We start from the raw sequence: 12,849 nt of genomic DNA on the forward strand, positions 1-12,849 counted from the left end.
TGGGATAGCCCTTCTACCTGCTTTTATTTGAGTAAAAGAATATAAATAGAAAATCATAGTATTAAACTTAACATATTTCTGGGCTCTAGATTTTTTAAAAAAACATTTTTTTCTTCTCGAAACTTTATTTTAGATAAGTCGTGCCAATAGTATATCTATTTTTCAGTTAATCCATGATGAAAATGGTGTATTTGCCATCATGAATTGGTTGTTTCACTCTTTTCTTATCATTTGAGCTAAAATTTTGACAATAAGTTTGTATGTTTCTTCCAGAAACTAATACTGAGACCAAAACCATCAGTCCCTAGTTAACCTGGTGCTTTTAGTTTATCTTGCAAGATAAAACTGACACACCCATGATCTCTACACACAATTATTTTCATGTACATATAACCAAAAATACACATAAAGATGTTGAGACCCAAGCATGTAAGAGGAAAGGAGGGGATGACAAACATGTAGAGAGAGATTTGGTTTGTCGAAGTCTCTTCCAATATGGTGTTGTGGCTAATATCCAATGATTTCACAATGCCACTCATCATGAAAAAGTGAGCTGGATGGTTAACCTGATATGTTTTCTATTCCAAAGTGGAGTTCACACTCGGACGAGTTTACAGTCTCTTCAAACTCTTCTTCTGGGCATCTATCTTCTTCTTGTCTGCTGCTGGAGCCTTCGTCGCCGCCTCATCTGCCACCTGCATTCGCCTTGATCCGTCGCTGGCAGTAGGCCTGGGAGCTGGCGACAGGGGCTCCATGGCACTGGCACAGGAGCCATCTGCTGAGGCAGCCGTTCTTGGGCTTTGTTCAACGTTCAGTACCATTGTAGACTCAGAAATTTCCTCCATCGTCAACTTGGGTTTCGGTTTTGTTGCATGTATTCCCGTGTAGAGCCTAGGCAGATGAGAAGTTCATGATAACTGCTTATAGAGATAGAGAGAGAGACAGAGAGCAAGAGGAGTTCATGGTAACTGCTTATAGAGATAGAGAAAGAAGTAAGAGAGAGATAGAGAGAAACAGAGAGCAAGAGGAGTTCATGATAACTGCTTATAGAGATAGAGAGAGAAGTAAGAGAGAGAGAGAGAGACAGAGAGCAAGAGGAGTTCATGATAATTGCTTATAGAGATAGAGTGAGAAGTAAGAGAGAGATTGAGAGAGACAGAGAGAGCAAGAGAAACACAGAGGACTTAAGTGAGATAGTGTTTACGTATGAGTGAGATATACGCCTCCAAGAGAGGTAGAGAGAAAGTGAACATGCAGATAGATGCCAGAATTATGGGTAGAGAGAAGAGGGAGAGACAGAAGGCGAATAAAAAAGAAGAGGGAGGGAGAACCTAAGGGAAGAGAGAGAATGAGAATAAAAAAGGAGTGGGAGAGTGTGCTAAATAGAATCAACGTTAAAGAAAGAATGTGAGATATGGAGGGAGAGAGAAAGAGAGTGAGAGAGAAAGAGAGAGACCGTTGTCTCACCTGGCATGGCGGGCGTACTCCCGGTAGTCTTCAAGCAGCATCTTGGCAGCCTGTTCATTGAGGGCTGACTCGGGAAAGGGTTCGATTAGGAGGCACCGGATGACCTGTCACCATATTTAAATCCATGTAGAGAAAATTATGAAACTAGGGAGATTGAGAGAAAGACGAAGAAAAAGGAGAGTGAGAGATGAAGACGAAGAAAAATAAGAGAGAGATGATAAAGAACAAAGAGAAGGTGAGAGAAACTCTGAGTCCAATGATGATAAGAGAGAGAATGAGATGCTAGAGAAGAACAAGAGAAAGAGAGACAGAGGTAGGGAGAGAGGAGTGAGATGAAGAAAGAGAGAATGTGAGAAGAAAAGATGGTAATGAATGAGCCAGTGAGATGAAGAAAGAGAGAAATGTGAGAAGAAAAAGATGGTAATGAATGAGACAGTGAGATGAAGGAGAGAGAGTGAGATGAAAAAAGACAAGAGCAAGAGAGAGAAGATGATGATGAATCAGAGAGATAGAGTGAGATGAAGGAGAGAGTGTGAGATGAAAAAAATAATGGAGAGAGAGATGGAGATGATGATGAATGAGAGGTATCGAGTGAGATGAAGAGGGAGAGTGTTTGATGAAAAAAAGCAGAGAGAGAAGAAGATGTCGATGATGAGCGGGATAGAGTGAGATGAAGGAGAGAGAGCGTGAGGTGAAGGAGAGAGATTGTGAGGTGAAAAAAAAGAAGAGAGCGAGAGAAGAAGGGGATGATGAATGAGAGAGATAGAGTAAGATGACAGTGACAGATTGAGATTGAAAAGACGAGAGAGAAAATGAAATGAAGAAGAAGTCAAACATCAGAGAGAGAGATGGAAAAAAATAGAGACACTAAGAAAAGAACAAGAAGAAGAATCAGAGAGCAAGTGAGATGGAGGAGAGAAAGTGAGTGTGAAAGGAATAATAATAATAATAATAAGAAGAAGAAGAAGAAGAAGAATGAGAGAGAGACACTGTGTGTGTGAGTGAGTTGAAGACGGAGAGAGAGACTGTGTGTGAGTGAGATGAAGAAAAATTAAGGGGAGCGAGCGAGAGACTGTGCGAGTGAGATGAAGGAGAGAGAGACTGTGTGAGTAAGATGAAGAAGGAAAGAGAGACTGTGTGCGAGTGAGATGAAGAAGAAGGAGAGAGAGAGAGACAGACATAAAGAAGAAGGAGACAGAGATATGAAGAAGAATAAGAGGGGGAGAAAGTGGTGAAGAAGAAGAATAAGGCAACAGGAACAGAAAAGAGACAACAAGAGAGAAAGTGGAAACAATGAAATTGTCTCCAATTCTCCATGACTCAGCTGAACGACGCAACTCCCAGGGAAAATGCTAAGGAGCACATGGAGCCAGAATCAACTGGCTTTCCTAATGATTCAGGCACAGACCTCATAGGAACGAATTATATCTCCAAGTTATTAACGTGTAAGATGGAAAGTAAGAAACTAACACTCATACAAGGAAAACTTACAAGGAGGACATGGCGCAACCCAAAAGTGGGGTTCCAATCCTTTTTCAGTGTATTGACGCATATTTCACCACTTGAGGAGATGTTGGGGTGAAAAATCTTCGTCAGGAAAAACCCTACATTATATGTTTTAACGGATCATGCAAACATTAATAAAGACTACTTTTCAAATGTGCCATCATCATCCCCATTGATCAAACAACCAAAAACTCGTCAACCCCATTGAAAACAGTCAACGTCAGCAACAATGTCATCATCAAGGCGGGTGGTACATGACGATGACTTTTGTCAAACTCTAATTTGCACATCCAAGAGAGGAGGGACCTCTGGGAGGAGACTGCGGAAAATCGCAATGAAACGCAAGCTTCACCCGAAAATTGCCATTTTCATATGGTGTTCCAGCTGAAACATAGAACCCAAGATATCTTTTCCTTTTATAGAAAGTTCAAAAAGGAGATGATAGTCAAAAAGCAGTGATGAGCAAGAGAAGGTGTTGCGAAGTGCGAACCAGGGCCATCAATATCAGCAAATATTGAAGAAAAATCATCATTAATAACGACTACTTTGATTCCTTCTGGCGGAGTCTCATCCAGATTCTTCAATTCTTTAACGAGCTGTTTGATGACATTTGGTGTCAAGTTTTCATTTGTTGCCTGAGAATTTCAACTAAGCAATCAATGTTTCATAACGTTCAATATGATAATTTGAATAGTAGATAAGCTAAAAAAAGATAGTGCTAACCATGAGAGAAAGGCAGAAGTTCAAATTGCTATTGCCAAAAGATGACAACATCCAGCTGAAAAGACATTCCTCCCAAGTTGGCGTCAGGTCCCAACATTGATCAAGTCGCCAGTAAAAAAAAAAGAATGCAGCAATTTTTTCCTAGAATAAGAAGAATGCGAGTGAAAAAGCTTGATTCTCCAACATGAGCAACGCCCATGATCTCATACACTAAAAATACTCGTAGAGAAGATTCAAGAAATTGGTAAAATTTTTAAAGTAAAAACAGATAAATCTGGGTAATTTTATATTTGTGCACAAATTTTGAGGTAACCCACAGAAATAAAAGCACATAATTTCCCGTTGGACATTTCTATTAGCTGAGCAGTTAGAAATCTGAGGTCATCTGGAATCACCTGAAAAATAATACAATTCAAAAATCTAAGAACTCTAGGGATCCAAAAAAGACGATTTAGAATGCCCCGCAAAAAGGACTCAGATATTCTAAAATATCAAGCTAGTTTGATTTAAAGTTTGTCGGATAACCAAAGAGAACAAAATAAACAAAAACAAAACGAAAAACTGATAATGTTCATGAGACGAGCTTAACCAAAGGTGATGAGGTAAATATTTAAAAAGACACATCAGAAATATGACAAAAGTAATTTGGGGTAGAATCCATCTTCATATTTTGTCGCGAGATGATGAAGGTAAAACCTATGCTTCAAATTCTAAATTCTGGAATCTATGAAAGGAAATCAAATTGCATTCAAATATGCAAATGAACTTAAAAATATGGCGACACAAAGATTACAGCCACTGACCAATGGTCAATTTGGCTGATAAACAATGTTATAAGCAATGCATTTTCATAAACTTCTCATGGGATTAAATCCTAACTTTGGGACGTCAAGAGGTCCATACTTTTATAGGGAAAATAAAATTGCCCCTTTAAAATAGTATTGCTGCAGCTGCTCCTGCCGAAAGTTGAGAATCCATTTTGACAAGAAAATTTCAGATGATGTATCCAATCTGATCAAGGATGTTTTTGCCTTATCTGAACTTTGATCATCCAAGGATTACCACAGCATTCACTTGAAATTTGATAAACTCTGGGACGAAATAGAGGGAGAAAGAGAAAGCTGCGGAAACTCAAATATTGTTTGAAACTCAACAGAAGGTAATCATCATAATTCTCTCATTCTTGGCTTCAGATCCATAGCTTATCCTACTTGTTGGATGTTGCGAGGGTAGTCCTTCATGGGCCTTTTGTGTATTGGACTTGGATTCTCACTTCCCTGAAAATAGAGAAGATGAGAACATTTAATTTGAGCCCTCTAGTGTTTATAAATATTGTTAGAGTCCTGATGAGATAACCGATTCTTGAAATTGTAGTGTTATAAATACCCCCTTGTAAGGTCATTAGATGAATGATTACCCTGTGGTTTCTTGGCACGAGTAGCTGTATCTGGCTTTCGTGAGGGCAAGAACTCCCGATTTGGAGGTTCTTGAGAGTTTGTTCACCTATCGCTCTCTCTTCTTTTCTCTTACCTCTTCCATCTCTCCTATTCTCCTCTCTATCCCTCATCCCGTTTCTTGATTTTGTTACATCTCTATGGGGATCGTAACGTTTAAAATTGTTAAGATACTGAAGTAATCTTAACGATTCCAAGGAGCTGGGAATAGAGATCCCGATCAGATTCTGAGGGATCGGGTAAAGGAGCGATCTCAGAATTCGAATGCAACCAATATAAGTTGAGATTCAACGTAGTACGATAAACTTGCACACAATTGTTTCGAGATAGTAAAATGAAGAACAAGAGGGATCGAAGATTGATAGACTATCCTTGGAGTGTCTTGGAGACTGGCGGCTGGATCGGACGACATCAGCTCCGGCGGGGAGGATCTCCAGCCGTGCGATCTCGAAGCTCAACAAATTCTTGATCCCCTTCACGATGCCGCCCATTCTATATACATAGACTCCTTCCTCCCGCGCCTTTCCCGCGCTTTATTCAAATCTTCCCATGTGTCGGATCAATCTGCATGTGTGGAAATAGCAATCTGCCTCTTCTTGGTTTGGTAAGTTATCGTTAGAGGCTTATCAGTCCTTCATGGGCCTTTTGTGTATTGGACTTTGATTCTCACTTCCCTGAAAAAAGAGAAGATGAGAACATTTAATTTGAGCCCTCTAGTGTTTTCTAGTTCCATCTTGTTCGGCTCCCAGGGCGGCGGGCGCCTCCCATTGTCCGGTTTGTATCTCTTCATGCCAATTTCCAACACCCTAATTTATCCCTTCTTAACACTTCTCCAAGAACTCTCAAACCTGAGACCATGTGAAGTCTCTCTCTCCAGTGCCATCTTCTCATAACAATCTTTTGTAGCTGAGAACAGACAACCTTACTTTTCTAACCTTTGGTATCACAAGTAAACTGCCGATGAGCTGATATGACACTGGGCTGGGTTGACAACAAACGCTGGTAGGGTAAGGACCCATCCCACTATTAAAGGACACAGCAGGCTTCACACAAAGAAAGATTTGCCATAGCTGAATTGTGATTTCTCGATATTCGTCTCATCTCTCTTCTCTTTCTGAAGTCACAGACGTTCTTACCTGCACATTGGTGGCATTCCTCTCGCGTTTTGTGAAGATCTCACCTCCTCCCTTTGTCTTCTTCCTCTCCCTCCCCCCACTCTAGTTATTCCCTTGAGAGAACTGTTTGGATCTTCGATATAATTGAAGTTATTGAAGTTAATTCATCGGAATTCTCTGCATTGCATCAATAAAACTTGGGGCCCTATCGTGAGCCTACAGGAATCTACAGGTAAAAACCCAGAAAAGCTTTATCAAAAAAGACAGCAATCTCCCGAGTAGATTCGTAATCTGGACTGTACCCACTTAATGAGGATTTTGGGATTAATCTACTTGTATAGTGTACATGTGTTCCTCCAACGTCAACTTAAGAGTGAGTTTATCGAAATGACAATGGAACCATCCCACTGTCCTCAACCACTGTTCCCCGTATGGATCAAATAAATTTTAAATAAAAAATTAAAAAAACAAATGTGTAAAAAATCCTGTTGAAACTTGAACTCTTGTATCACTACTGCATATTCTTGAAGTGGATATGAACCCATCGCCCTAGACAATGTAGTGTAGTGCTTGCGTCTGAACAATGAAAAGAAAAGAGAAAAAAAACAGAAATTCAGAGTAAGGGAGTAATTACCAAATTCTAACATGGATGTTACAAAATGTAGCTTAATTTACACATTAGGGAAAAAATCAAATGTTGATGCAAGCTGAAAAGATAGAAATTCAAGGAAAACACAGAGACAAAGGCAAGACATCGCAGACGAGATGATCGGACGAGGATCGAGATCACAGTAACAATGCGACCAAAGACAAGACATCAGTGTAAATTGCGATTGATAAATTCTTGAATTGCAGAGGAAGGGTCGAACAAATTAAAACAGTATCCTACGAATAACCCATCTTTGAAACATCCAACGGATCTTGATTTGGAAGTACCTTGCCTTGTTAATCAGTAAATCCTTATAAATTGAGGATTTTTGCGGAAACCCAATCCTCTGTTCTTCACCCGTTGAGAATCCAATTGAGGAAGTGAGATCTTCAGACTGCAAGAGGTGCCCACCGACGGATCGAAGACCAGTTCACCAAGAACATCTTCATCATCGCCCGATTTGACAGAAACGGCTGGGATCTTGCCAAGTCACTCCATCACTCTCACTTCTGCAAACCATCGTAACTGTTGCAACATTAATAGACATTAATATATAGATGTTTAAAATAAGTTGAAGATTAATGTATATAGATTAATCCCTCTCATCAGCCATCTTCCTTACAGCTCTTTCTTCCCATAGAACTATGTTCATCATGATTCATCTCTCTTTTTGCTTAAACTATCTTATCTAATCCTCCTTTCCATATTCCTTGCACATCCACTTTCATCTTCTTGAGCTGTCTCCATAATCAGCTTCTAACTTTCATGACAAATTATTAGTTCATTTTCTTTAAATCATCGTTATCTTTATGTGGATGATAGACTTATCAAGTGTATCCTGTTTTTTTTACTACTGTTTTAGTATTTGATTATGAGACTAACTTTGACTTTGAATAACTGAGTGACCAGTGAGACTAAAATAACATGTTGGATCAGATGGGTTAATGACCACATTGAGATCAGATAAAATTATTGGTCTAGATAGAATTGGGCCACAAGTTACTGGACCAAAAAAGAATAATTGTTCATGTGAGATTTCCTTAGGGAAGTTTCTATGGATATTAACATCGGTTTTTTTAAAAAAAGATGATATATAAAATGGATTGTAATCCTTATAATCATCTAAATAACAACTAATAAAATTTGAATTCACCATGTGTGCATGTATTCTACATCAATATAGGATTTTCCTTTGAATACTGAATAAATGGTACGCTCATAAAGATTCCTTGTTGACCTTTTATTTTCATGGTGAAAGCTTTAACAAAACATGTCTTATCTTTTTATGATAAGTCATATTTTAAATAGAAGTAAGGCCTTTGTTCAAGATGCATGGTCAAATTTATGTACAACTATTTTTTAAAGTAAGATGAAAAAATGGAGAAGGGTCATTTGGGGCAAATACTCAAATTTCTGTTGAGTCACTATTTAAATTCTTGATTAAGAGATGGCATCCTAGAAAGCTGAGTTTATTGGGACCTTTCAGATATTTGAGTGTTTATTAGTCAGCTTTCAGTAGGGGGATATTTGTCAACTTAAGTGACCGTTCAAATTCATGTATTCATAAAGTTAAACAACCTCGGAAATCTTTCTATGTCATCAGCAATTTCTATCTCATTAGCGCAATTCAAATGTCAATGTATTTTAATGAGGGGTGTACTGTAGCATCTCTTGTAATAATTTTTTTTACAGTTTTTTGTGCAATTTTAAATTAACACCCCTTAAGTTTTTTACTCAGCAACAGAGCTCTCATTAGATCTGACTTTTTTCCTTCAAATTGTAATTTTATTGGGTTCCTTCACTTGCCACCTAAGATTTGTTTGAACATTTATTGTCACCCAAGTACATGTAGAAAAAAATATACACATATGAATGTGCTCAAACACCCAAAATACTATAATCATTTCAACATGTATTGTGTCCCAATAATGTGGCTCATGTATCATATTTTTTGCTGAATTTCATCTCTTAATACTAATCTAATAATTGCTCTCCTTTTATCCGATTGTAGATTCTCCTTAACTTTTTATGCTTCATCAAGCATTTGAACTTGAATTACATTCTTACATTTTTCATTCTCCATTCACTTGTAGATTTTTTCAAATCAACAATCGTAACTAAATAATTTGATATGAATTGTATGGCATGGTAAAAAGGTGGGGTTTATACACAATTCAATACTGAAATGATGCAAAAATTCACATTTTTATTAATAGATGACAAAATCAATGTTTTGCTCATTTTTTTTGTTAAAGTGAATATTTCTCACAAAACTAGGTTTATCACATCTAAGTTAAAGCCTTAAATACTAAAGACAAAACAAAATTTTTCCTTGTTTCATTACCTAAATCTTTGCTTCATAATAAATTTGTAAATTTATAGATCTGATTTCTATAAAATGATATGATGTGAAATAAGTTTTAAATCACCTACATAAAAAATGTTCTTCGCTTCCAAAAAACTGAAGAACAAAGTTTTATTATTTTCAATTAATATTTTTTTTGAAATTAGCAAAGTTTGCTATTTGATCAACCGTGATCGATATTTGGGAATTCAATAAAGATTCAGATGAAGAAGTCAGTATGAAGTCAGAAATTACCAAGCAAGAGAGAACCACATGCTAAATGACTTTTTACTTATAGAACGCCATATTGGAAGCTCAGGCGAGTCGCTGCGCCTACAATCTCGACAGTGATTTTGGAAGTGATTTTTCCTTTTTTATTTTTTAAGAGTAAAGTTATACTTCCAAAACCCTATGCTTAGCATACAATAGCTCCGTTACTTACATTACTCATGTTTTATTATGATTCTTCGCTTCGTGCCTTCTATTCTTGCAGAATGTGTATTCTTCTTAAAAGAAGAATATCAGATTTTATTTCTCAATATCATTCTCTCTCCTCACATTTTTGTAAAAATAAAAGCATATCTCCCTTTTGATTTACTAAGGTCCTCTTCAATCAGACTATTCCCTCTCACCACATGGTTTCTTGTCTGACATCCATTGTATATTATGAACATTATTTTAAAAATCATTACAGAAAAAGAGACATTTATTTTTTCTACTTCATTTAAGAAAAAATATATATAATTTAATTTCTACCTGGTTTGATTGTTTCAAATGTATTATTCTATTGTAATAAGGTCTAAGGAATATAATGTGTTCATTAGCCTCATCTATCCCTTTTTCGTTGAGTCGTTATGTTACGTTAATCTCATAAGGGATATTTCTATATTTTCTCTACATTAGACCTCTATGAGGTCATGTAATACTCTTGTCATATTTCTCCTCTCGTACTTCTTACGGCCACATTGATTTCATCTTCACATTTGAAGACATCAAATAGCTTTCATCATGTTGTTATAATATTCTGTAATGGGTTACTTATGTTTCTTAGGCTCATTCAGAAACTCCAAATTCATTCTTGGTTACGATAAATCTGTTACAGAAAAAGAGTAGGATGACAACCTAAAACTTCTATAAGCCAAGGAAAATGACATCCATAGGATAATCCTTTTGAGCTTATTCAAGTAATATTTTTTATTGAAAATCATTGATTTGACAGTTAAAATATCGAACAAAGAAGTATGACTTGAAGGACAACCTTCTTACTTTGCAAAGTCAAACTTTAATATATGTAATTAGGAATTGATTTTTAACCTGATATGAATGGTTTTCAACACCAATGAAGATAAACTCATTATTTGCAAGGATATAAAAAAGGAAAAACACACGTCGCATTCAGATTCAAAGTTAAGTTGCTATGGGCGTAAGATAATTAAAACATCAATATAATCAAAATATTTTGATATTTATTTTTAAAAAACTTTTCAAGTCTATTTAATGACATTGTTAGGGTTATGAGAAATATTTTACAAGGTGGTACAACAATATTTCTTAGTAGAAATGCTTGGCAGTCTAGATTATTTATTGAAAATGTATTCAGGCTCAGTACTTAGACAAGGTACTTTACAATAACACTAGATAGTTTCTTAAACTTGAATAAAAGATGTACTTCTGTTGTATTTTTATCCAATACTGGGTATCAGATATCTCAGAATTCATAATCATTAAAAATTAGGAATGCTACCGATACTGATTTTCAAATTGATATCATATTTCATTTCTGTGATGAATAAAAATGAGATTGGATATCAGATGTGCTGGTGTGAAAACAAGGTAGCATTGGTGTTGAGCATTAATTTTATTGAAATGATAATGACAATGATGATGTTGATTTCAAATCAAATAATGAATAATGTGAGGAAATACTATTTTAATCACTGCAAAACAGTTGTTATCATACCATCACAAATCATGATGCCCTAATGGGCAGTGATGAGCTGATGTGTTTTAATTTTTCTATGCTTTGTATGCACAAGAATGGAATGGACCAAAGCAATATAGATTGAAATATGAATAAATGTGGTTGCAATTACGAAATGACACATGTAGTGATGATAAACTAATTATTCCATTAAAATAATGTGTTTTTCATGTTAATTAGTGAAAAACTATATCTCTTTGTTATCAAGCTTAGAAATGATCAATTCTATTTTTTTAATGGTTTTTTTAATTTTTTGGATTTTTATTCTTTTTATTTTTTGACCTCATATTGGAAAGAAAATAATGACCAATGAAACACTTCGATTAAATTTTATGACATAAATTCATGAATAAATGTTTTTTTATAATTTAGAACATGTATTATAAGAAGTTTCACATTATATTTAAACAGATTATGTTTGACGCAAAAAAAACTATTTATTTACTTAAATATAATGTATGTGATATTTGTTTGTATTTATGATTCTTTCATAGTTTCCAAATGTTTCATGTCATGCAGGAAATGCGCTACAGGAATAAACAAGACAGAGAAAATACGATGGCTGAGAATGATCGAACTTTGAATCATGATCTGATCATCTAAGAGTTTTAGTCTGAGTTTTAAGTGTAACTTCGTCTCTCTCTCTCTCTCCCTCCTATCATCAATATGGCTAGATCTATAAATATCACCCCATTCATGCAAACATCATCGAAGAATTAATCCTATTTTAGTAGGCCAGATGCAAGAAAGTGATTTCAACATCCATCCAGTTTTTTTGGTTTTCATTGTCAATAGACATGGGTGTTCTGTTCGTTTTGTGCGAATTTGTGCAAATTGTTCGTTCTGTTCGATTTTCCGAACAGAATCAAAATCAAATTCGCACAGAACATCGCACAGATCAGTATGCGGTTCGGTTTGTGCAAATGGTGCGAATTTTTTTTGTATTTTTCTTAAAATAATACATCAAAAAATATGTCCCTCCCTCAGTCCCTCCGTCCCTCGTCGCTCTCCTGACGTCTCTCGTCCCCCTTCTCAATTTATTGGTATTTTTCAGCGAGTCGCACGGGCGTCCCTCGTCGGCCATTGATCTCCCAGCCCCCCCTGCTCCCTCTGTCCCTCGTCAGCCTTCGCTCTCCCAGTCCCCCCTCGCTCGTTGCTCCCGCCATCGGATGAGGAGCACACTGGAGCTTTTTCCGGCACTGAACCTTCTCGGTTCACCAGCTGCCTAATCTCTCGGCAAGGTACTAACTTGCCCACTCTCTCCCTCTCCCTCTCCCTCTTCTTCTCTCTTTCACTCACTCTCTCCCTCTCCCTCTCCCTCTCCCTCTCCTTCTCTCTTACTCTCTGTCTCTCACTCTCCCTCTCCCTCTCCCTCTCCCTATTCTTCTTTCCTTCACACACTTCCTCACGCTCTCCCTCTCCCTCTTCTTCTTTCTTCCACTCACTCTCTCCCTCTCCCTCTCCCTCTTCTTCTCCAATTCTCTGTCTCTCACTCTCGCCGTCACTCGCATTATCTCTGTCTTCCTCCCTCTCACTCACTCTCACCCTATCCCTCTTCTTCTCTCTTTCACTCACTCTCTCCCTCTCCCTCTCCTTCTCTCTTACTCTCT

The 12,849-nt window shown here is 36.9% G+C and overlaps 1 protein-coding gene across 12 annotated transcripts; it reads right to left on the minus strand.

Moving 5' to 3' along the window:
- Positions 1-362: 362 nt before the first annotated feature.
- Positions 363-7,421, minus strand: LOC144714253 (ubiquitin-conjugating enzyme E2 22-like). 12 transcript variants are annotated; one of them, XM_078588963.1, is made up of 8 exons: positions 7,207-7,421; positions 6,781-6,841; positions 3,697-3,837; positions 3,464-3,608; positions 3,280-3,357; positions 2,959-3,071; positions 1,468-1,571; positions 363-891 (listed from the first exon to the last, which is right to left on the minus strand). In XM_078588963.1, the coding sequence occupies exons 2-8, from the start codon at positions 6,808-6,810 to the stop codon at positions 612-614; spliced, it is 891 nt and encodes a 296-aa protein (XP_078445089.1). In that variant the 5' UTR covers positions 6,811-6,841; positions 7,207-7,421; the 3' UTR covers positions 363-611. The 12 variants fall into 12 exon arrangements, with proteins under 12 accessions (XP_078445089.1, XP_078445087.1, XP_078445085.1 ...); XM_078588961.1 differs by having other exon boundaries at positions 6,778-6,841; XM_078588959.1 differs by having other exon boundaries at positions 4,014-6,841.
- Between the last annotated feature and the right edge of the window lie 5,428 nt (positions 7,422-12,849).

Source organism: Wolffia australiana, chromosome 17 (genome assembly GCF_029677425.1).
Source record: "Wolffia australiana isolate 7733 chromosome 17, ASM2967742v1".
Classification (NCBI taxonomy): domain Eukaryota; kingdom Viridiplantae; phylum Streptophyta; class Magnoliopsida; order Alismatales; family Araceae; genus Wolffia; species Wolffia australiana.

Coding starts and splice junctions, on each gene's coding strand:
- LOC144714253 (XM_078588961.1), bottom strand. CDS start 6,810: ATGGGTTCATATCCACTTCAAGAATATGCAGTA. Junction 3,838..6,777: donor CACTTCAAGAATATGCAGTA/GTGATACAAGAG, acceptor TTCTTATTCTAG/GAAAAAATTGCTGCATTCTT. Junction 3,609..3,696: donor ACTTCTGCCTTTCTCTCATG/GTTAGCACTATC, acceptor TGAAATTCTCAG/GCAACAAATGAAAACTTGAC.